This window comes from Harpia harpyja, chromosome 2 (genome assembly GCF_026419915.1).
Source record: "Harpia harpyja isolate bHarHar1 chromosome 2, bHarHar1 primary haplotype, whole genome shotgun sequence".
NCBI classification, from domain to species: domain Eukaryota; kingdom Metazoa; phylum Chordata; class Aves; order Accipitriformes; family Accipitridae; genus Harpia; species Harpia harpyja.
The window spans coordinates 41,556,950-41,579,967 of record NC_068941.1 but is presented as its reverse complement, the minus strand read 5'-3'; the positions used below and the strand labels follow the sequence as shown (position 1 = coordinate 41,579,967).

The window sequence follows — 23,018 nt, the reverse complement described above, 5'->3', positions numbered from 1 at the left end:
AGATGAAAAAGGTAACTGTAGGAATAAGGACCACCTTTTCTTATTTAGGGCAAGTTTTTAATGCAGTGGGTTTAGCGCAAAGGAACAAAACTTTGTTTCACTGAAGTCAGTGACCTCTACTTTCAGAGGGACTTCTAGTTTCCACACCAATTCTAGAACAGGATGGTATACGGATTCACTTTTATCAGTTATACAACAGTACTGTACAAAAATATGCAACACCCTGTTCTCCCCTTGTCACAACATTTTAAGAAGAAATACACGGGTTTTTGGGTTTTTTTTGGGTGGGGGGTCCAAAGGTTAATAAGCTCCAGTGAGACTTTTATAAATATGAAAAAATATGCTTGCAATTTTGCACACTTAGAGATTTTTTTTGTGTTCCAAATAAACTTCAAAAAACCCTGAATTACAGCTACTGAGTGCTACTGCTGGTTCAGCTGCTTATTCCTTACACCTTCGTTCTTATCTGCAAAACAAAGCCCAAATTCTGTCTGAGGGTTGTATTTGGCTTACATCCACCCAGTACTCATTACACTCAAATGTTTGATCTTGGTTTTGTACAGCCACACTTGTTGGGAATACTGAAAATAATTGCCAAGGTACATACTCATGTTAATTATGGGAGTTGCTAGTTTATAACTAAACTGCTTTTTGCACAAGACTGCTTCAAAGTGGGGACCACAGAAATCTGAACAAGAAGGATGTTACACGCCTGAAAAATACAATCTCATAGCTTCCTACAGTACTGGTCAGTACCTTCTTTTGTTTGCTGGGTAAGTCAGCTCTCCTACAGGTATTCATTTTAATACTATGCAATCTTTGTGCAGCTTGTCACACAGTTCCCTTAAACAGCTAACAATACCAATTCTACCTAGGTTTGGTTGGCCCAGATTTCCATTAGAAGTATTACAGAATATTGTTTTATCAAATCTTTCTTGCACATGCAAAACATTTACTGTATTCTCAAGGTGTCATTAAAGATGTCTATATAAAAAACTTGCAATAAAAAAGTGAGTCTTGATTAAGAAACCTGAAAAATAAAGTAAAGCTCATTTCAGCAGTCTGTAGACTAGAATTCTCAGGCTGCCAGGCACAAATACTTTTAAATTAGTTCCCCCATATCTTATCAGCATTATACTGTATTATTCTGTCTCAAACACTGATTTTTGTCTTGGCCTTAGGGACCCACTTAGTTTAAATATGAAGTAAAGCAAGCTCCCTCTTTCCTCCCAACAGAGTTTCTTAAGAAACCATAACAGTTTAACAACCTGCAAGTGTGACAGAAGCTACTAAGCAAGCTTCCTCTTTAAAAATTACTTCTTTTTCAAGGTTTCACTAGGCCACTTAATAACCCTTCCTCCTGTTCAGCAAAGCACCTGCACTGGAGCCTCTGGCCAAAGCTTGCTACTGAAGAAAGCAAAGTTAATCCTGCAAAGTAAGTTTGTGAAGGTACCATGTGTAAAATATATATATTTTTTTTTTTAGACGCCAAATACTTGCAGCATAAATTTAATATGTTAATTCAAGTACAGAAGTCAAACACATGATTTCAACATTAAAAATTACAACACTTAAAACTACTACTACGTAGCTAATATCAAATGTAAATAAAATTAAACTGCTATAACTGCACCTAAATTAACACCAAAAAAGACAATTTAATACAGTGATGAAACACGCTGAACCAAAATATGTAATGGACCACAATAGTTGACTGCTTTTAAGAAAAGTTATTCAGCTTTAAATCTTTCCATTGCATCGTTTTACTGTCTACATAATATTCCTTTTTGGCCAACATTTTTCAGACAAAACAGCTTACAATCAATACTCGCATAGGTGAGGCCCTTAGACTTTTTAACATATGCCACTTGGCCCATTCCTTGACCAGGAACTGAAACTATACACCAAATTCAAAAAGGATGATCTACTATATTAGCTTCAGATTTAAAAAAAAAAAAAAAAAAAAAGGCCTTTATTTTTTGTCATTCAATAAACAAAGCATTTTACTAAGAAATGCTAAATAGTCACAATAAAAATAAAGATGGCTCACTCAAAATGAATTACATACACACGATATAAAAAATTGAAAACTATTTTCAGTTTAATGCTAAACAATGTTTTTTAAGAACATGGCCTGATTAGAAAGTGAGCAAGCTGCTGTTCGACATGGCTACACAGGCAAGTAGAAGTGCTGGTTACAAGGGATAGGCTGGATAAGAGTAAGGCCTCTGTGAACATGGAAGCACACGTGTCCCCGCAGAGAGGTGCTAACAACAAGAAATGCAACTTAGCTGTACATAGAAGTACATGTAATTTGTATGTACCAAGATTTTTTTTTTTTGCCCATTTTTGTCTCAAAGAATTATCGAAGGTATTGAACCTCAATGTTATGACTACAGCAATGTATCTCATGTAGCCTGATGGTAGATTGACATAAAGCCCTTCAAAATACCACTCCTCCATTGATGTAACGCTATACCAGAAGCAAAGATTTTATTGGACACGTTCCTCCTACAAAATTTTGCATCAAGTTACAGAAACAAATCTCAGTGTGGTATTTAAGTTTCATATTATGTATGCTTATGTATGAAAAGGCAGGGGTGCCAGGGTGGTGTGATTTTGCTTTTTTTTAATGTTTGCTTAAGATTTATTACTTACAACAGCAGCTGTAAAATTCTGCATGAAATTCAAAATACAAGAGTAGAAATTGTAGCAAAATTATTTCAACACTAAAAATAAGCTACTGTATAAACTATTACAGGTAATAAAATCTTTTAAACAAATTATCTTTTCAAAACAAATTTAATCAAGCTAACCAAAACAATTTAACATTCAATTTCACTAATCTTTAAAGTGAAATGCTTAATACACACATGTGCTTTGAAGAATTATTCATCAATAAACATGTGATGTGAATTTCCAGTAATTATGTATCAGTGTGGTGTTCTTTTTTCTTTCATGGCAAGATCCAAAGCAACAATTTCCAAACTTTTCTTCTTCAGGGCAATTCAAGCCAAATAGGGTGTACAGTTGGCTGCAGAAAAAGAGGGGGAAGAAAGAGACTTTTGATTTCAGCAAACATACTCCATTACCTATTCCCAGATGGACTTAACTATTAAGGAACTTAAGATAACGGTGTATTGAAAGCATTCAGAGTCTTACGCTAATGCTGCATTCTTCCCTTTCCTCTGCACCCCTAATACTAACTCAAATCATTAAGAAATTATTTAGTCAACAGTTCAGGCAACATCAGAAAGGACCTAGTAAAGAGACATGAAAAATGAGAACTTATTAAACTCAGGGTTTTTCTCCTAAAAGCCTTATACTTTAAAAAAAAAAAACCAACACAACATTCTTTGGTACTTAACATAAGCATTTTCTCAGCCTACATATATATATTTTTAACCAGACTTTACAATAATGACCCTTTGTTTCACCTCCACTAAACACAAAATACTAATGAAGACAACTTTAATGTGCATATTAGATCACTGTTGAGTTGTATTAATTTGTTACATGTATCATACATGTAATAGCAGCAGTCTTTCATACTGCATATTTAACACTTTAGATCGGAGTGTACTATTAACTAAGTACCAAGTTCTGCCAGACATACACTGCATAAACAAAACTCAACTTCATTGTAGTCATCAATGGACTAGAAAAGGGTACTAAATTCAGTCCTGTTTTGAAGTGACTGACTCTACTGAAGTCAGTCAAGTTATTTCATGGATAAACATAGTTCAACATTGTTGTATCTTTCTCACTTATTTTTCTCAAAGTTCTCCTACACAGGCCCAAATTTACAAATTTATGTTCCCTGTTCGTAAGCAGCAGCAACAGAAAAATAACTGAATCTTCAGGACAAATCCTGGGTGACTCAGAGCATGGATTTAATGCTATTTTCAAACTGCCTTATAAGCTTTTAAAAACCAATCTCACAACACTCACAGAAGATAGTAATCCCCATTTTAAAAAATGAGAGAGGCCTCAGAAGTGACAGACATCCACACTTAAATTCATCCACAATAGCATATTTGGGAAAAGAGAACATCTACCCTTGTAGCATAAAATGCAGAAAGTTAAAAATAACACTTTTTGCAAATCAGAGGAGACAGTCTCTTTCTTTTACATGAAACCAACTATCCAAAGAAATAGTCCCAAGTCACCAGTGTAGTAACAACTCCACTTCTGAACATAAATTTAAACCCAAGCTGGAAATGCAAATAATTCAGAAATGACTGAAAAACTACTCAGAGTCATTTCAGGAATAAAAACCATAACCTTGCTTTGTGCTGCAGAATCCACATGAACACCAGACTGGATGATCCATCAGCAGGTCTACAGCAGTACTGCTATGGTCTCCTTTGAAAAAAGCCAAAACTGTACAGAGTATTTCTACAAGCCTTCTCAGAGGTGTGTATGTGGAGAAATAACCCTGAGACCAACTTCTCTAACAAAACAGCCCAAACAGTGCAGCTAAGACAATGTCTCTGAAGGGACAAAAACCTGCACCAAACACAATCCCAGGAGGTTTACTCGCCTCTAGTATCCCACTGTGCTGCATTCAGGGACAGCAAAGTTATACATGCTTGCTCAGGGGCTGTGATAAAAACCATTATGTTTAAGTTATCTGATAAATATTTAAGACTTCTAAATTCATACTGTTAAGGAACATCTTACAGTACATTCCGAGCCTTCCTAAAAATCACTGAAAAAAACCCAAACCACCAATTACCACTTATCATCTGCATTTGCTAAACAAAGCCAGCAATTTCTGTATTTTTTTAAACATCTTTCTTCCATTTTGTACCAGGCTGTTGCTTGTTCCAACAGCAATATAGTTAATTTGGATGATAAAGCAAACCAAGGTAGTGTTGAAGTAAAGAAAATCCCTACAACAAAACAGTAAACCAAAAACATTTCACTTGAACTTTAATGTCCAAAATCTAGGACAGCAGTCTACCAATACCTTTGTTCTGAGACCCAGATGCTGAGTAGACTTTTGAACTAGTTTATATGAGTTTTATCCTTGACTTAAATACTGCATGCAGTAGCAATTTACAAGAAGCTTAAACAAGTGAATTCATAGTAGTAAGATACAATGCTTGCTCCACCTGTTTCAGTATTTTTACTATATACATTCTATGTGGTGAACTGGAATTAAACATGGTTATTTACGTGCTATATTTAGTTATTAAAATGCTTTTCCTTGATTCAGAGATTTATCAGTATATTTTCCTTTTAAATACTTTCTGTTAAATACTTTAAAATACTCTCTTCTACCTAAAAACTAGTTTCTTAAATTGTGTCTCAGTGAGATGCCACAGAATAGCACGCATCAGTGGAAAAAGACTAGCCTATTGTGGAATACACGTCTAAAACCCAGCAGATCCCCAAAACTGAGGAAACTTTACCGAAACTTCTTCCCCATCACCCTTAAGTCAGACTCAGTAGGGAAAGAACTCCCCAGGACACAACCTTTGCTACAGAGGGTGTTATCCTGAGGCCTAGAAAGAAGTTCTGACATCTTCCAGTATTTCCTTAAACCAGTCAAATTGCACCAGCAGTAAGTGAAAACAAACAAACAAAAAAAACAAAAAACCCAATCATTCTCAGCAGAAAGTTCTGCTTTTCCAGGCTTCAGATGTTTCTCTTACTGAAAAAAGGGAGGTGGAGGTTCTCCTGCAATTCAGAGCACATTTATGCAACTTCAAATTCTCTTCTGCCTATACTTCAGAGTCATCTGGATGAGCCAGGTTGATTCCATAAGCTACAAAGCTACATCACTGATGCAAAGGACCTGAATGATAAATAACACCTCCTATTTTGGGATTGACGCTGCACTAACACTGCTTCTGGACCAGAGGTGGAATATAGAGTCTGTGTTAATGAGCACAACTACACAGTGTCCAAATTGGAGCTGCCTCACATCTAGTCAGCCTCCAGGACAGGCAAGAGTAGGAAGTCTTACATGTTTTTCTAACTGGATACCACATTTAACAGCCAAGCACCATTTTGCAAACACCACTAAGGTATTGTGTAACTTCTAAAGACACAGACTTATTTCTGTTCCAATGAGATTGAAATTAACAGAAAAGGTATTAATTTCTTCTATGGGGCATTCAGGTTTTTTCCTATTCTGTTGTCCTGTCCCGTGTCCCCCCCGCCCTAACATTCACCTTCTGGAACTTCCAACATGTAGCTCTGCTCCCCTTCTCACAAATGGACATCCAGACATGTAATTTCCATATATTTAAACAAGCCTGAGTTTTTTCACTCCCTTGATCTGTTCATGATTTATCTTGTAACATTGAAATATAGCTTATTCATCTCTCAGTGAAATCATAGCTTTCTGTATTTTCTCCACGCATCGTTTTCAAATATTCAGGTGACACCAAGTGGTTAATTGTTGTACTGCTGTCTGTTCAGGATTACTGTATGCAGTAACAACCAAGTATTCTGTTATGTGAAAATAAATAGAGAAATACGGATCACCAAAAAAGCCAGAGTGCTTTGAGATTATTAATCATAACAGTCCAATTTGAAAATGCTATCAAAGCAGCCCTTTCTCATTCACTTACCTTAGTCTGCCTATATGCTTTAAAAAGAAAAAAACCTGTACACGTCATCAAAAATTAAGTGGGCAAAAAAATTAAGTTCCTGTAAGAGAAGTTACTTACCAGAAGGAATTATTCCCTGTGTCATCTTTGTACACTCAAGCTTATAGTAAGTTGCTTCCAAGAAGAAACACGCTCAGGCTTTTCTCAAAATCACTGCTACTTATTAAAAAAAACTAAACACACACAAACCCACACCCAAAAAACAAACCCACAACACATGCATCCATGCAGCATCATTCAATATGCCAAACCATACAACAGACAGTTTAGTGAGGAGGGATCCTGTCACATCTAGCAACTCTTCTTTAGCTTCAGATGTTTCTTTCAACATCCTGTATATAAGCTTTAAAATACTGTTAATTTAAAGTCACCTTAAAATGTTTTCCCTATAGCACTTGTAACTATAACTGAAGAGAAAAATCTCAACTCATACTTTCTTAATCTTTTTTAAACTTGCTTGCATTCTGGATTTGGCCACAGCTGTGAATAATCACTCAGGCTAATTTTTTTAAATTGTTCTCAAGATTCTTTCCCGAAGAAGTATAGGAGAGAAAATATTATCTTTAGATAATCCTGCCTGTAAGCCACAAAATGGGCAGGTATGCATGGTCGAGCATAGAACCTGAAGCTGTCTTCATTATTCTTTAAAGGAGGGCCTCACACCACTATTTTGAGTTTAGCATCCTTTTTTTATGTTCAGGATTACATGGGTTATAAAAGTACAGCCCTAATTTTCATAGCTAAAAAAACCCAGAAACAGACCCTCAACCAGTAAAATGCCACCCACAGTGTGTACAAAACCAGGCACAGATACTTAGCCATTTTATTACTAAAAATAAATAATTCTCATCACTTTGACCATCTGAAAGTATCACCTTCTGGAGGTGACCTACTAATGCAAACCAAACATACCACTGCTAAAGTGGAGACAATGTGTAAGGCTCTGCACTTTGGAGATTATTCTTCCTCTAAGACATTTTGGGCATGCAAAATCAAAACCAAGGAGAAGCAAAATTCTAAGCAAGAAGAAAAAGCTTGTTTATGTTTCAGTCATGCATTGCAAAAAGGGATCATAGTCAAGCCTGAATTAAGTCTGCTACAAACTCATCAAAAAGAAAAATCTCGCTGCAGCCTAAGTATCAAGAAGCTTCCAGAACAAGTGTTAAGTAAGAGTATGAGGAAGAGAAGGATGGCAAGACTATTTTAAGTTTGCTATTAGCAGTAGGTTTTCCAATCCACCAAAACTAGAACAGGTGAGGGGGGGGAAGGAGAAGAGAAGGGGGGGGGGAAGGAGAAGAGAAGGGGGGGGGAAGGAGAAGAGAAGGGGGGGGGAAGGAGAAGAGAAGGGGGGGGGGAAGGAGAAGAGAAGGGGGGGGGGAAGGAGAAGAGAAGGGGGGGGGAAGGAGAAGAGAAGGGGGGGGGAAGGAGAAGAGAAGGGGGGGGGAAGGAGAAGAGAAGGGGGGGGGAAGGAGAAGAGGGGGGGGAAGGAGAAGAGGAGGGGGGGGAAGGAGGAGAGGAGGGGGGGGAAGACGAGAGAGGGGGGGAAGACGAGAGAGGGGGGGAAGACGAGAGAGGGGGGGAGACGAGAGAGGGGGGGAGACGAGAGAGGGGGGGAGACGAGAGAGGGGGGGAGACGAGAGAGGGGGGGAGACGAGAGAGGGGGGGAGACGAGAGAGGGGGGGAGACGAGAGAGGGGGGGAGACGAGAGGGGGGGGGAGACGAGAGAGGGGGGGAGACGAGAGAGGGGGGGAGACGAGAGAAGGGGGGGAGACGAGAGAGGGGGGGAGACGAGAGAGGGGGGGAGACGAGAGAGGGGGGGAGACGAGAGAGGGGGGGAGACGAGAGAGGGGGGGAGACGAGAGAGGGGGGGAGACGAGAGAGGGGGGGAGACGAGAGAGGGGGGGAGACGAGAGAGGGGGGGAGACGAGAGAGGGGGGGAGACGAGAGAGGGGGGGAGACGAGAGAGGGGGGGAGACGAGAGAGGGGGGGAGACGAGAGAGGGGGGGAGACGAGAGGGGGGGGGAGACGAGAGGGGGGGGGAGACGAGAGGGGGGGGGAGACGAGAGGGGGGGGGAGACGAGGGGGGGGGAGACGGGGGGGGGAGACGAGGGGGGGGGGAGACGGGGGGGGAGACGAGGGGGGGGGAGACGAGGGGGGGGAGACGAGGGGGGGGGAGACGGGGGGGGGGGAGACGGGGGGGGAGACGAGGGGGGGAGACGAGGGGGGGAGACGAGGGGGGGAGACGAGGGGGGGAGACGAGGGGGGGAGACGAGGGGGGGAGACGGGGGGGGAGACGGGGGGGGAGACGGGGGGGGAGACGGGGGGGGAGACGGGGGGGGAGACGGGGGGGAGACGGGGGGGGGGAGACGGGGGGGGAAAGAAGGAAGGAAAGAAGGAAGGAAAGAAGGAAGGAAAGAAGGAAGGAAAGAAGGAAGGAAAGAAGGAAGGAAAGAAGGAAGGAAAGAAGGAAGGAAAGAAGGAAGGAAAGAAGGAAGGAAAGAAGGAAGGAAAGAAGGAAGGAAAGAAGGAAGGAAAGAAGGAAGGAAAGAAGGAAGGAAAGAAGGAAGGAAGGAAGGAAGGAAGGAAGGAAGGAAGGAAGGAAGGAAGGAAGGAAGGAAGGAAGGAAAGAAGGAAGGAAAGAAGGAAGGAAAGAAGGAAGGAAAGAAGGAAGGAAAGAAGGAAGGAAAGAAGGAAGGAAAGAAGAAAAAAAAAGAAGGGAGTGGGAATAGAGGGGAACAGAAAAGTCTCCCTCAGGAACAGAAGCAGTCATCGCTAACACAGGACTCCACTTAAGCTTTCAGTTACTATTTCTGCTTCCATTTCCCTTAAAATTTTGTTTCACTGGGCCAAAATTATGAAGTAAAAGCATTTTAATAAACACTTCTTCATCTGTTCTCATTTCTCCTCCTTACATTTCCAAAGCAGAATCAAGCTTTAAATCTTGTGGATGCAGTCCTGGGCCCTGTATGCATGCACAGCTAATCAGAAAAGGATTCTTTACTGTATAGTACGATCTCACTGTGCTTCTATCCAGAGCTGCACTATACAGGACCACCAACTCTGATGCCTCAGACACTGCCTGGCCCACACACAGTAGGGACTATCCACAAAGAACGCCACTTCTTTCAAACCTGGAAGTCCATGGCTTAAGAAGGCTGATATTCTAGAATATGAAGAAACACAACAGTCTATTAATAATGGAAATAATAGTAATTGAAGCACAACCTGTTTGAACTTCCTAGGTATCATAAGAAACTTGGAAAGAACTTGCCTACCACCACTCCAAAACCCACAACACTCCCTGCCAAACAACTCTAGCATTGCTCCAATTCTGGATTAAAAAAAAAAAAAACAAAACAAAACAACAAAACCAACCAACAACCCACCCCAACCAAAAAAAACCAACTTTCTACACACAATTGGACAAGAAACTAGTTTGTATTATCTGAACAAGCCTATCGTCTCCAATGTAATTCTTCACAGAAAGAATTCTACACAGAAAGAAAAAAGAGAAAAAAAACAAACCCCTGGATCCAGGACTCATCAGAAACATTTTTTTTATAATGACAGAAAAGTATTTATATTGTTCTACAAAAGACTAGCAATTCATTTCATGATACAGCATCTACTGAGTTAGTCACGCTGAAAGAAGCCATGCAACAAATACACAAGATCATTACTCAGCAGATCAGAGAAATTACATGATGGTTCATAATACTTGCAAAATTATAAAGATCAGTCCTATCTCATCTTCAAATATACCAGGATGTAAAGGCCAGAAAGATAAAAAGAGCTAACTAAGCAGAAGAGAAACTGTTCAAAAGAACAAGTGGAATAAATTATACAAAGCTTTGCCTGGAAGTATGACTAGTTTTCAAACCATTATTGTACAGCTCTGTAACGGCCTCCAAATCTGTGTACCAAAGAGCCAAAATTCTGATTTCTTTGAGGATGAAATCTGTTCAGATGATGACTACAATTACTAATGAAACAATCTGGCACTAGAAATCAGTTCTGTGTTCTGAATGCTGTGTGCTGAATGTTCTGAAAAATGCTGGGCAGGAATTAGATGACAAAAGTGTTAACGTTTTGTATTATTTATGTACTTCACTTTATAGAGCAACAGGGATAACGCTGTCAGAACTGCAGTGATCTGTCATCTTAGTTATGAAAAGAACAGATTTTACTATAGCTTTTTATAATATAAAAATGTCCTTTTTCTAGTAGTTGCATTCTAAGTTTAAGAAATGGCATATATACAAATGAAGATGCTAGACTTAGAAAGTAATTAAGAATAACTGTATCCCTATTTTCTCCCATTTTCTGGTTGAAAAAAACCAACCAAACACTAAATGACAGCACTCTTTACCCAAAGATAATCCATATAGAGCAATGTAATGATACTCTGCTTATTGCCTCAAGAATGTCTATAAAGAGGAATCAAAAAAGCTTCCCAAACCTATTTATTTATCTGAATATGGATCCACCACTTCTGTTTTCCCTACTGATAATAAATCAAGAACACAGACATCCTTTCAAATAAATTTTCAGCATCATAATCATCACACAATGACCTTATACCCAAGTCACTTAACATCACCTAGTTCTTCCTTATAAATCACTACAGTAGGTAAACGTAAGCAAAAATTACCCTAGCATTGCACTGTATAGATGTTTACAGTGTTTCTTCAGTACTCTCACCTGATGGTCCAGACTCAGCTGACTATACAAGAAACAATTCTGCTGTAGACTAACTTATACTTTATATACATACACAAGTCAAGATATATACACAAACGATTTTAAAGTAACTTTTCTAGCTTCAGTTCTTAAGAACTAATTGAAAGCGTTTATGCTTACCTAGATGTAGAAGTGTGAACTGTGCTGCCAATTCCTTTGCACCTTCTACTGTTGCACAGAGTTTGTCTGGCATGAAATAACTCTGGGAACCATCTGCAATACTAGGAATAAGCACCTTGTACACCAAGAGTATTTTCCCATCCTGACTTGTGGTTGAATACAAGTAGTATTCTGGCGGTGTCCAGTTATTTTTATTGCAAAAATAATCCAGATGCATTGCTGCAGAACTGAAGTGACTGGATTTTAAAGAATACATGCTAATTGGAGTAAGCTTTATTCCTGGAAAAAATGGGTATGTACATCTTTCAACTTCAGCGGGGCCTGGACTGTGCTGACCATTAAGACGAACCAAAAGATTTGCTGGTTTCCCCAAGGATTTCTGATGACCATCTTCTTTGTTAGGAAAACCTAAGAGATTTTCAGAACTGGGACTTATCTGACCATTAAAATGTTGCTTCCAAATACTTTCTTTGTTAACTGGCTTTGCCAGTGTTACCTCAATACTAGCTCCATCAATGCACTTTCCATTCATTACAGACATAGCAGCAACTGCATCTTCTCGATGGAAAAAATGAACAAAAGCATAGTCTCTCAGCTTCTTTACACGTTCAACTACTCCTGGCTTGAACTTGTTGAATTCAGCTTTAATTGTGTCCTCTGTAGTAGATATCATTAAATTTCTTACATACAATACTTTAACTCTCTGCATTGTTTCTTCATCAACTTCTTTCTCAGGGTCTGCCCAGTCTACTTGAATAGTATGACCCCAGAGCTGGAATGTTCCTACAGCAAAGAAGCATTACATCAATGAGAAATATGCAAATGAAAACAAAATCATTCTTATCAACTACCTCAACAAAAAAAGCAAACATGATGCATGCCACATTAAACTGGTTTTTGTTGCCTGCACCTAAGAAAAATATGTAAAATATCGCTACTTAAAATTATCAAAGAAAATAAGACTCTGCAAAAATTCAGTGTTCTATCTGTACCCTTTGAGTTCATTAAGCACCATAAGCTGTCAAAACATAAACTTCATGACTTTGTGACATGCATATACACATGTATATAAAGCAACCATAAGCAACATATTTTACTAGCTAGTATACACAGGCTCTTCAATAATATTACCATTTTAAAAAGTAAGGTCAACACCTGGAAGTCATCTAAACGTATATGAACTAGCACAAGCCTTACTCTATGTTGCAGCAGACACCAAAACCATAAACTTCAAAAAACCCCCACCTTGTTACTCATTTCATGCCAACATTTTGCATATCACATAACTAGTTTATTTTACATTCAGTGATCTGGTCATATTTCTCCCATTACCTTGCAAGGCCTGTATACGTCATAGGTAACACTCCTCCCTAACACTCTGTCAGGAATTAACATGAGACTTGCCTACATCTTAGCCTTAATAAATACAGGGAGTTTTGTCATTCATTTCAGCAAGGCCAATTGCTGTCTTATCTGTTTTAATGACTTTGCTTCTCCAACTATATTGTTCCATTTCCTCCCTATTTAATTTCTCTTCCTTTCTCTTCTAGAATTTCCCTTTTTAACTGTACCTTTACCCATTCCCTTCTCTTTCAGCATATTTAATCCATTCTACTTTCCCTCCCTCAAAATGTATAAAATAAGGTGCAAAGAAAAAGTCATCTTCTACTTGTTAAACCCTTTAAAATTATTTTCTAGTAAAACATTAAAGATCTACTTTCAAACATTTTTAAAATATGAAACACCAATAACATCACTCATGACACTCAAAGAAAATAAGGGACACATTCCAACCACTATATTTTTTAAGCTCAGCTTTAAGAGTGCAGGGACTAATGCATGCAAATGAAAACTGGATGCCCAAGCAAATACGTTATCTTGGTGTAAATTACAGTAACTTCTGTTTATAAAACAGATGCCTGCTCTTTCATTCTCAGAACTGCTTAAATTTCAGCTTAAAAAAAAAAAAAAATCAAAAAACAAAAACCACAACCAAAAAAACCCAAACAAAAAAACCCTCATTCCTGAACGAAAAAAAAAAATCCTCTTTAGCTGAAAGGCACTACTGCAGTTTTGTAAATCCCAAAATACCTTAAAGAAAGGAAAACAAGGATGATCGACCACCACCCACAAAATGGAGACAGATACTCCCAAAAAACCTCAATTTAATTACAAATAGGTTTACCTGGGATTAGCCGCCTTCTAGCCATTGCAGCTGCTCTGTGAGATTCATATTCTACAAAAGCAAAGCCACGATTTTTAGTTTTGTCAGTGGCATTTGGATAAACAATGACATCCACCACTCCTTCTGTAACTTTTTTCATTTCATTCAGTATTTCTTCTTTCTTCTTTTCCTTTGGAATTGCTCCAATAAATAGTCTGCAGTTGTCCAAGCTTACGCAGACACCAATAAATTTCCCTGGACGAATTTCGTAATTATTCAGAATCTTGATGGCTAGCTGGGCTTCCTCTTTAGTAGTGTACATCACAAAAGCATAGCCTCGATTCTCACCACTGAATTCCATCATCAGTCTGAACTCATAGATCTTCCCAGCTCTCTCAAAAACAGGAACTAATTCATCTTCATACATATCACGAGGAATCTTACCCACAAAAACTTCACATCCACGAGGTGGTGGAGGACCTTCCCAACCTTAAAATAAATTGTTCAACAACAATCTTAGTACAAATGCCGGATAGGCACACTTCCCTCCCTCCCTCCCCCAATTTGGAGGTGGCAGTTATTTATTTATTTTTAGTCTCAATTTAAAACTAGCATATTCTCATCCATTATTTAATTCTTATTTTTGGTATGTTGAAATTAAAAAATGCCGTAAGCCCACAATTTGTATCTGTTTTAATTCCATCTTCTGTTTTTTCATTGGAATCTGTATGACAACCCACTGAACCAAGCATTATTTAAAACACTGATAGGTTTGCTGTAAGAGCCTACATTTCAATCATTTTTTGCCTCTTAAACTTATGTGTCAGTTATTAATACAACTGATAGGTTGATAACTGGGAAAGAACTTAAGTTGTATTTTCTACTCGCAAATGTTTCTCTGCACTTCTTGCCCATATTTTAAGAAATTTTGGTCAGGGTCCCCAGTGCAGTATTTTTTTTCTTCCTTCACATCATTCAAAATGTCCAAACATTTTGCTTCCACCTTCTCCATTCATCTACAAAAACAGGACTCCCTAAGGAAGGTATGATATGGAGCCGTGCTTTCTTCAATAGCCAAAAAGACTGAACACTTTTGCTTTAAAAACAGACCACAGTTTTCATGGGCTGGAGCTGGATGGTAGGAAAAAAGAAATTAAAAAAATCCACAGAACAAGTAAGTCCCTAGTTCACATCTGAAAGTTACAAGAAGATCCATGCTTCTGTCCTTAAGCCAAGGACATTCATACACTCTTTTGTATCTCTGCCATGTACGCTGAAGGGTATGATCAACAGATAATGTAAAAATGCATACATACATTTAAAAATATGGAGTTATGGTCTGCAAATATGGCACTTGATTTTCCCAAAATATGCATTTTTTTTTAAATAAAGTTTTATTGGTTTTGTTTGGGTTTTTTAAAAAAAAATAAACAAATCAGGCAGAAATTTCGAAGGCAGAAAAACAGTTAAATCATAACTAACAGGTTTTTTCTAAAGCTTTGACAAGAAAGGTTCTCCACAGGAGAGAAAGCAAGGAGTACAAAGCTGGTAGAAAAAAATAACACAAAATTTGGTAAGTAAGTACTCATATGAAATGACAAAACATAAGGAGGCAAGGTGAAAAAAAATTACTGTTGACAAGTTAAAACAAGAAGATAATTAAATATTTTACTTTGGCTTGAAGATCAGAATAAATTAGGTGATTTTGTAATTAACTTAAAAGTTTTTCCTTCATACAAGTATCATCAAAGAGCACATAATTTACTCATGAAAAAAATTTTTGATAGAACTGGGAAATTTTTGCCTTCTCACAGAATAAATTTTCATCTATAAGCTGTACACTAAGAACTACATGGTACACAGGGAAGCTACCAAGGCATCAGAATTGACAGGCATTTGGAGCCACGCTGCCATGGCTTATCTAGGAAAAAGTTTGGCTCTGTTCCACACAGCATTCAACATCTTTATCATTTTCAGCTTTATAAACATTTACAACCACTTCAGCTGAGGTCTGACAGGACACAGCAAGTAACACAGTCTGCAAGCTAGTACTGCTATCAATCACATCATGCCAGTCAGTTGCCCACATAAAAACACATAAACCAACAGTACACCACTTAGCAGCTCCAAAGACAAAAGCAACTGCACACTTTAATCAGCAACAAAGGCAGGAGGCTGCTTAACTGCATAGACAAGTCATGAAATTAAATAACAATGTTCATTTATTAACTAGACAAACTTTTACCATCATCCTCAGCCTGGTAACTGATTAAACAGTGACTCTCGGTAAGTAAAAGCCATCTACCATTCAAAAAGCCACCTGTCTAATTTTAAAGCTGCATACTAACTTAGCGTTACAGCACATTAATGCCAACTGAGTGTAAGTTATGACTCCTGACTTAAAAGAAAACCTGGTCTGTGCCACATTTGCCAATGAGCAACATGTATTTAACAGAGCAAACATGGAAACAGTTAACCAAAAGCACCATTCCTCAAGTAGTTACCAACTGACCAGAGAGTTTCCTTGACTGGGTACTTAATTTATCACTGGACAACAGATTATGGGATTCCTTTTTTTGCAGCAGTCCAAGTAATCAAACTTCAATCAACATTATAGTTATAATCCTCCCCATTAGTGAAATCCATGCCATCTCAAATTTTCTTCCATGTAATTCTAATGAGTTACACACCTAATGACGTCATTATGTCTGCAGCAATCTAAGCAGAGGACCCAAACAAAGCAATGAAAATTCGCTTTCTTAACCTTTTTTTTTCTTCTCTTTTCTCCTACCCCCATCCCGATACATCTTCCACGAGTAGCATAAATTGAACTGTGCTGCTGCCAATTGAGGTGGGGGAAAAAAATATAAATTTTTAGGGTAATTTTGATGACCTGCTTGCTCTGGATAACGTGCCAGTCACATAAACAAGATGGTAACAGGAAAACAGAGCTGACAGTGAGACTATCTCCTTTGGCAGCAACACAAGCTTATAGAAACCACATCTTAAACGAGCAAAATTCACAGTGAAACTCCTCATTTACAAACAGTTATTGTAATTCCTTTCAAGCCATCTCAAACATTCAAGTCTCATCTGGCCTAGAAAACCATTTATAGCAACTCTGGGTAATTTCCAGCCTAAGCAAGTATGAAAATACATGAAGATTTAAAGGAGAGGTATATAATTAATGTCAGTGAACAGATTTATGGAAGATATACCTTGTCAAACACATCTAGTTTCAGAAAAGATTAACAAATTTCATTAATAAAAGTAACTTTGCCAAACAAATACACTTAATAATGCCTAAGGTTCTAATTAAAAATCATAATTATAATGTAAAAAATGTATTAAATAATTTAAGAACAGGCTGAGCCCTCAGGAAGTAGTGATTCCCTGCAGTTCTTTTTCCAGTGCCATTTTCAAAAAAATTTCACAGGGCTTCCTTTGGCTATTTTATATAGGCTAGTAAAAGTATGTACATAATTTTAGACAGGAAAAACTTCCAAAGAGAAATAATTTTGATGCAGCTGTATCTTAAACTACACATAGCAATGACCAACACTGTTCATGCTTACAAGCATAACTTAAAAAGATACAGGATCACAGGCCACAAGTGAGAATGAGCTGAAACAGCAGCACAAGGAATCTTCCTTCCTTCTGCTTGTGTACATGGATAATCTGACTCAAAAAGAAGAGTTACTACACTCCATGAGATACAATCAGGACAAATGGCAAAATTCTTGTACATTGCTGATGTCAACAATGACACTGGAAAAATTATTCAAAATAAAAGAAATGCTTCATAAAGATTTAAGGCATTTTACTCATTTCATCAGAATAACAAGAAATTTTAAGATAAAGGTAACTGACACAGCGTTATTACAGAGAATTACAGGTACTAGGTATTTCATCAAGAAAATTAAAGAACTATTTCAGAGTAGAGATAAAGCCCAAATTCAGCAAGAAATATGCTAACCGTTTTAACAAGCTAAATGTAGAAGCAGATAATCCCACCTTTTAGAGTTCTCAAAATCAAACCCAGACACTTTTCTGAAAATGTGTTTTAGCCAAAAAAAGTCATCAGGCTCAACTGAGCAGAAAGTAAATATGTAAGATACAAGAAGTTCAAATTAAATGATCTAGAAGCCACTTATTTTCTTAACGTATTCTTGAGAAGAACAAAACGACATTTTGGTAGGGAAAAAAAACTCAACAAAGTTTAACTGTTGAATATGGCAATAATGACAAAAAAGATAATTAGGAAAAAAAATATATCTACTGAACTATTCCTTCTCTTCTGTTCAAGTATGTTCACTCAAAACAATAACAAATTCAACCATTTTGGCTTTATCCATTTATTTCACAAACTTTCAGCCTTTGCAGCATGAGAGAAACCTACTAGTTTCCAGCATTTGTATAAGCATGGATTAAAGTTGAATGATCTTGCAACATCTTCAAACAAAAACACCCTTTATGAGTCCTACTTAAAACTAAGTTTCATTTAAATTTATCTTGGAAAGCAAATTCAAAGTGCTGAACAACAGCTTTTCCTTGCACTGCCTGTAAGCATTACTTGTTTTCTACAAACTAGATCTGCAGCAGCAGTTTCAGTAAAAGTATTTTAGCAGAGCATAGGGCTATTTCAAGAGATTTATTACTGCTAAGTTACTTGTCATAGTATCAGACATGTTTTTGAAATAGCATTTAATACACAAGAAAAAATTAAGTCTTCCAATGCAGTAACAACCTGAAAACCGTTTACTAAATCCAATAGCCACTGTTTCCAAATTGCAACGTACGTATTCCATATACCACAGGACTTAATTCTACTTTTTTTTTTGTCACTGACTTTAGCGGACATATAATTGGGCATATAGAAAAACATTTTAGTGACAAGGCGTGTTTTCACTATAGCAATAACTTTCCAGTCCAAGCGCACAAGTCTCCCGTTTGCACCGTGACAATAAATCTCAAACCACCATAAATTAACCAAGAAGATGATTGTAGTTTTTATAGCATCAATACAATCTCTGTTATTCTCTAGGATTTTTATCAACTGTTGTTTTCTGTTTATACATGGATAAATACTCAACAATTTCTATTTTCCAGTGTATTAAGTGAAAGAACAGTAACACATGAATATTAAACTCTGACTGTTGTACTTAACTGTTAAAAACACATCCAATGAATGATAAAAGCTCCAGAAGCTCAACATTTATCAATTTTTCCTCTCAAAATGAAGGGGGGGGCAGAGATTATATTAGATATGGAGAACAGATTAGGCCACTCTGAAAACAAAATGAGTGCGATTATCTTCACTGGTGCTATCTCAGAGAACAGAGATTTGTAAAAAAAAAAATTGCTTTGTCCCATGCAAGTGGTAAGACAAGAAATGAAGGTTATGCCTGCTATCACCAACTTGTTTTTCCCTTCTGTATCTCTAAATGTTTTCAAGTGTGTTCCAAGTCATATGGAACACACTCAGTATTTTCAGCTCCACATTTGTTTTGCTACCTGTCAACTTTAGCTGCTTTTAAAGCCATGACTTCTTAAATCCACCAAGAGCAAATGTTGAACATAGTCTAGCACAAGACATCTTAAACTGCTGGAAACTGTAAAGCGTATCAGGACCCTGTATGTGTTGTGTTTCTTAAACTCTTTCCCTAAGCATCTACTACCGGTCACTGTCAAGATACAGGACATGGGGCTACACCAATTTTCAGTCTGATTCAGAATAGCTCTCCTTACAGAAAATAAACTCCAACTTTGTAATCTCAAAAGACATGCTTACCTGGTGGAGGACCACCGAATTTTCTTTGCCCGTTTTCTTGAACCATGCTGTATCCAGTCTTCTCCATCAGGGCCAGTAAAGCAGCTTCATTCTGAGTGCCACTTCGGCTTTTGCCACATCCATTTGCTGCAGCTTTATTTTCCTCATGCATATCTGCAATAGCTTCAACAGAACATTGCAAGTATTTCAATTCAGATAATTCTAAGTTGTTATATGTATACAGAAGCTACCAAAGCACAGAAAACCAACTTATGCTATACTTGCCTATTTACTGTGACTTTGTCTAGCATAAGGCTTCAATCCTGCATCCAACTACTATCATCTATATATCTGCTTTCAAAACATTGTGCTGTAGCTATGCTAAACTTGACCTTTAACCAGTAACTATATATTCTATAGTCAAACTTTCATAAGTGGTATCACAACTATGTACAGTATGCTGTCCTTCAAGTAGAATAATGAATTCTTTCATAAATTATGTTATCACAGTTGTGTAGACCCATATGCTACTTGAAGTGACAAGTTCCACTTTCTTATTACTACATTTTATAGAAATACCAATTATTTTAAAACTGTATTTTAATACAAAAATAAGTAGTACATTAAGCCCAAGAATTCAAAGAATTCACAAACAAAAGTAATTTAATTAAAACTAATATGTAATAAAACCAGGCAGAACTGTCTGGCAATACTAGGGGGTGAAACAGTCCCACCTCTAGGGTCCTTATTTTCATGACTTTATCCATTTTCACAATTTCCAGAACTAAAAAAGCTTATCAATATGGTTGTTGCTGCTCTATCCACTATCTCCCTGGCATGCCAAGATCTCGTACAACAGCTTTAGGGTTTCTGTCATCCAGGTGATGGGAAACATTACACCAAGGAACTCATTTGGTAATTACCAACTTGACTAGTAAAGCCCCTAAAAAAAATTAACTTTCAAGTCAGACTTTTTTTTTTTCACTGCCTCTTTTTCCTTCCCCAATTTATGTCTTCTTTTCTCAAGATTTTCTGCCTTAAGGTCTGCAATACTTCAACAAGCAATCTTCTTCAACACTGCAATCCTTTGCCCAAATGGTACGTCCAAGTGCTATGCCACTCACTCTCCAACAGAAATGTTGTCAAAAAAATCACCACCAGAAAAATACGCTACAACTCCTGTTTGTCCTTTAATGTCCCTTGTATTTTCAGATTGCTTTGTCTTCAGGATCAGGCTCCAATAAATAATGTCCTGAGACATCAGCAGTTTATTTAAAAAAAAAACCAACAACAAACACAACAAAAAACAAACCAGTTAAAAGCAGCTTAAATTTCACACAAATGTTTCTTGTCAACCCACTACTATTTGCTGAACAATCAGGCTTCATAGTTAAGGCTTCAATTAATAACGTATCTGGAAAGCAGAGAATAAAGGAAACTAATCAAGGACAGTAAAGAGTGCATAAGCATTCACACATCTGTCTCTTCATTAGACTTCCACTACTCAAGGTCCCAAGAAACCAATTATCTCAAGCATTGCAGTAAACTCACACTTGTTGCAATGAACTGAATGCTGCCAAAAGGGAGGGAAGAAGAGTTCAAAACCAGTTACAATTGCATCCTTTTTCTACAGTCTGAAGCTGAAACTACCTTCTCTTCAGCTTGTCACTTCTGGTGCTTTTGTACTATTACTTTGAGTTCAATTATCCAAATGAGAACCATTATCTACACAGATTATTTATTTTACCTGACAGCTGACTACATAACTTCCTACCACTAGCAGAAACAAGAATTAGTAAAAATAAAGCCATACACAGTAGTTAATGTACCAAATATTATCCCACCCATTCCACATGTGACCATGTGCTGGTCACACTAAGCAAGCTTTTGCCTCCATACTCAAAACATTAACCATCCCCATGGTTGCTAGTCCTTTTATTCTTCTCTTACACATTCCACTGAAAACCACCCCAGTATCTCAAATTAAAATGATTTTGCATAAATTTAAGTTTTGCAAAATATTATACATATTTATGGTGTGATTAAGCCCCCCTGCCACATTTATGTGTGTTATGCAATGATATCACTGTCCAGAAGCAGACTCCCCCCAACAGCTTAGTCATTTCAAATGTGCTTTGAATCAAAGTAATAATGAAACTACTCTTCAGTGCATTCTTTTCACAACAGCCTTCATATAACATTATAACAGACTCTACACATCCCTTAATTAGAATGGTGATAGAATAAACACAACTGCAATTTTTTCCATACTAGAAGACAACGACTTTTGGTGATGATACATATATTTTGTCTTTTCTATCAAGCTAGTATTCATTTGGGGGCAGGAATCCATGCAACCAACCGTTCTGGTGAAGTTTATAATGCCGTCACTGGGCATTAAAAAAGCCAAACCCCAAACAACTCCTGGCTTCATGAAAATGAGATTCCAGAAAGGAAGCAGGGTAGAGCACAAAAAAAAATCCCCTACAGGCAACAGCACTAACAGCATGACTCCTATCTTCTACAAATGGTGTCCCATCTCCTTTCAGCAACTGAATTACATTTACTGTGTTTCACAGCCTACAAGCTGGAAGGGGATTCTGTCATCAGAAACTCTCTCGGCAGTTCCAGGCTCAACAAGGTATGGAAATAACCAACAACAAAGTTGGGGCAAGCCAGAGGTAAATTAATTTTCCCGTTGTCTCAGTGAGTTCAAACATCCAGCCAAGAAGAACGTTATCAGTAAGAGCAGCGAGGGGACACCGGATTAAAATCGTGGGGGTTGATGAGGGTGCCCACAGGGTCCCCAGAGAGGTGAAGAGGCACTGAGGAGTTGGACAAGAGACCAGTGGCGGAAGCAAGCGGACCAGGGACGGGGCCCCAGGATGAAACCGCCACCTGAGGAGGCGAGACGGCATGTGGGGCAGGGAGAGAAAAGAGAGAAAAACAGCAGTCCCGGAAATACCCTGAGCTACGCTCGCCGACGTGCACGTTGAGGACGGCCGCCGCACCCCCTCCTCCACACGCCCTCGTCCCTCACGCCGCCTCTCTCCACAGCACAGCAAGGGCCCCAACCCGCCGCTGCCGCCAGGGAGACGAGGCCGCGGTCCGTCTCCCCGCTCTCCCGTTAAGAGCCCTGCGCCACACCGGCAGAGCGGAGCGGAGGAAGTAACCCCGCCCGCCACCTCACCCGCCTGGCCCCGCTGCCACAGCTTTCCCTCGCTCTGCCCCCGCCTAGCCAATCACCAGGCGGCCAGCGCGGGCACGGGCATAATTGACAGGCGACATCAGCCAGTCATAGCGAGGCAAGGGGCGGTGCGAGCTCTTTTAAAACAGGCGACCATTTTAAATGCCGCCGGGGCGCGTGGTGCAGCTGCCCGGGGTGGGGCGCCCGCGAAAGCCGTTGGGGTGCCGCGTGACCGTCCTGAGGGCGGGGGAGAGCGCCGCCGCCTCCGAGCCCGGCCTGAGGGAGGGCTGTAGGCTGCCCGCTGCCTGCCGCCGGCGCGGCAGTCCTCCCAGGCCTCCCTCTGCTCCAAAAGGAGGGCCAGGTGTTAAGCTCAGCGTTAGGTTGTGAGAACCTAGCTGGTATTTCCTGTATCTT

At 38.8% G+C, this 23,018-nt stretch overlaps 1 protein-coding gene across 1 annotated transcript; it reads right to left on the bottom strand.

The window, feature by feature from the left end:
- Positions 1 to 3,008: 3,008 nt before the first annotated feature.
- Positions 3,009 to 22,512, bottom strand: RBM46 (RNA binding motif protein 46). Its single transcript, XM_052810831.1, has 6 exons — positions 22,497 to 22,512; positions 19,439 to 19,600; positions 13,669 to 14,136; positions 11,484 to 12,266; positions 4,544 to 4,603; positions 3,009 to 3,034 (listed from the first exon to the last, which is right to left on the bottom strand). The coding sequence occupies exons 2-6, from the start codon at positions 19,587 to 19,589 to the stop codon at positions 3,009 to 3,011; spliced, it is 1,488 nt and encodes a 495-aa protein (XP_052666791.1). The 5' UTR covers positions 19,590 to 19,600; positions 22,497 to 22,512.
- Positions 22,513 to 23,018: the final 506 nt, after the last annotated feature.

Bases quoted from the DNA above. Each gene is read 5' to 3' on its own strand.
- RBM46 (XM_052810831.1), bottom strand. From the start codon at position 19,589: ATGCATGAGGAAAATAAAGCTGCAGCAAATGGATGTGGCAAAAGCCGA. The intron at 14,137-19,438 runs GTAAGCATGTCT...ATTTATTTTAAG, and splicing joins ATTCGGTGGTCCTCCACCAG to GTTGGGAAGGTCCTCCACCA. The intron at 3,035-4,543 runs GCGAGTAAACCT...CTTTTTCTGCAG, and splicing joins AGCACAGTGGGATACTAGAG to CCAACTGTACACCCTATTTG.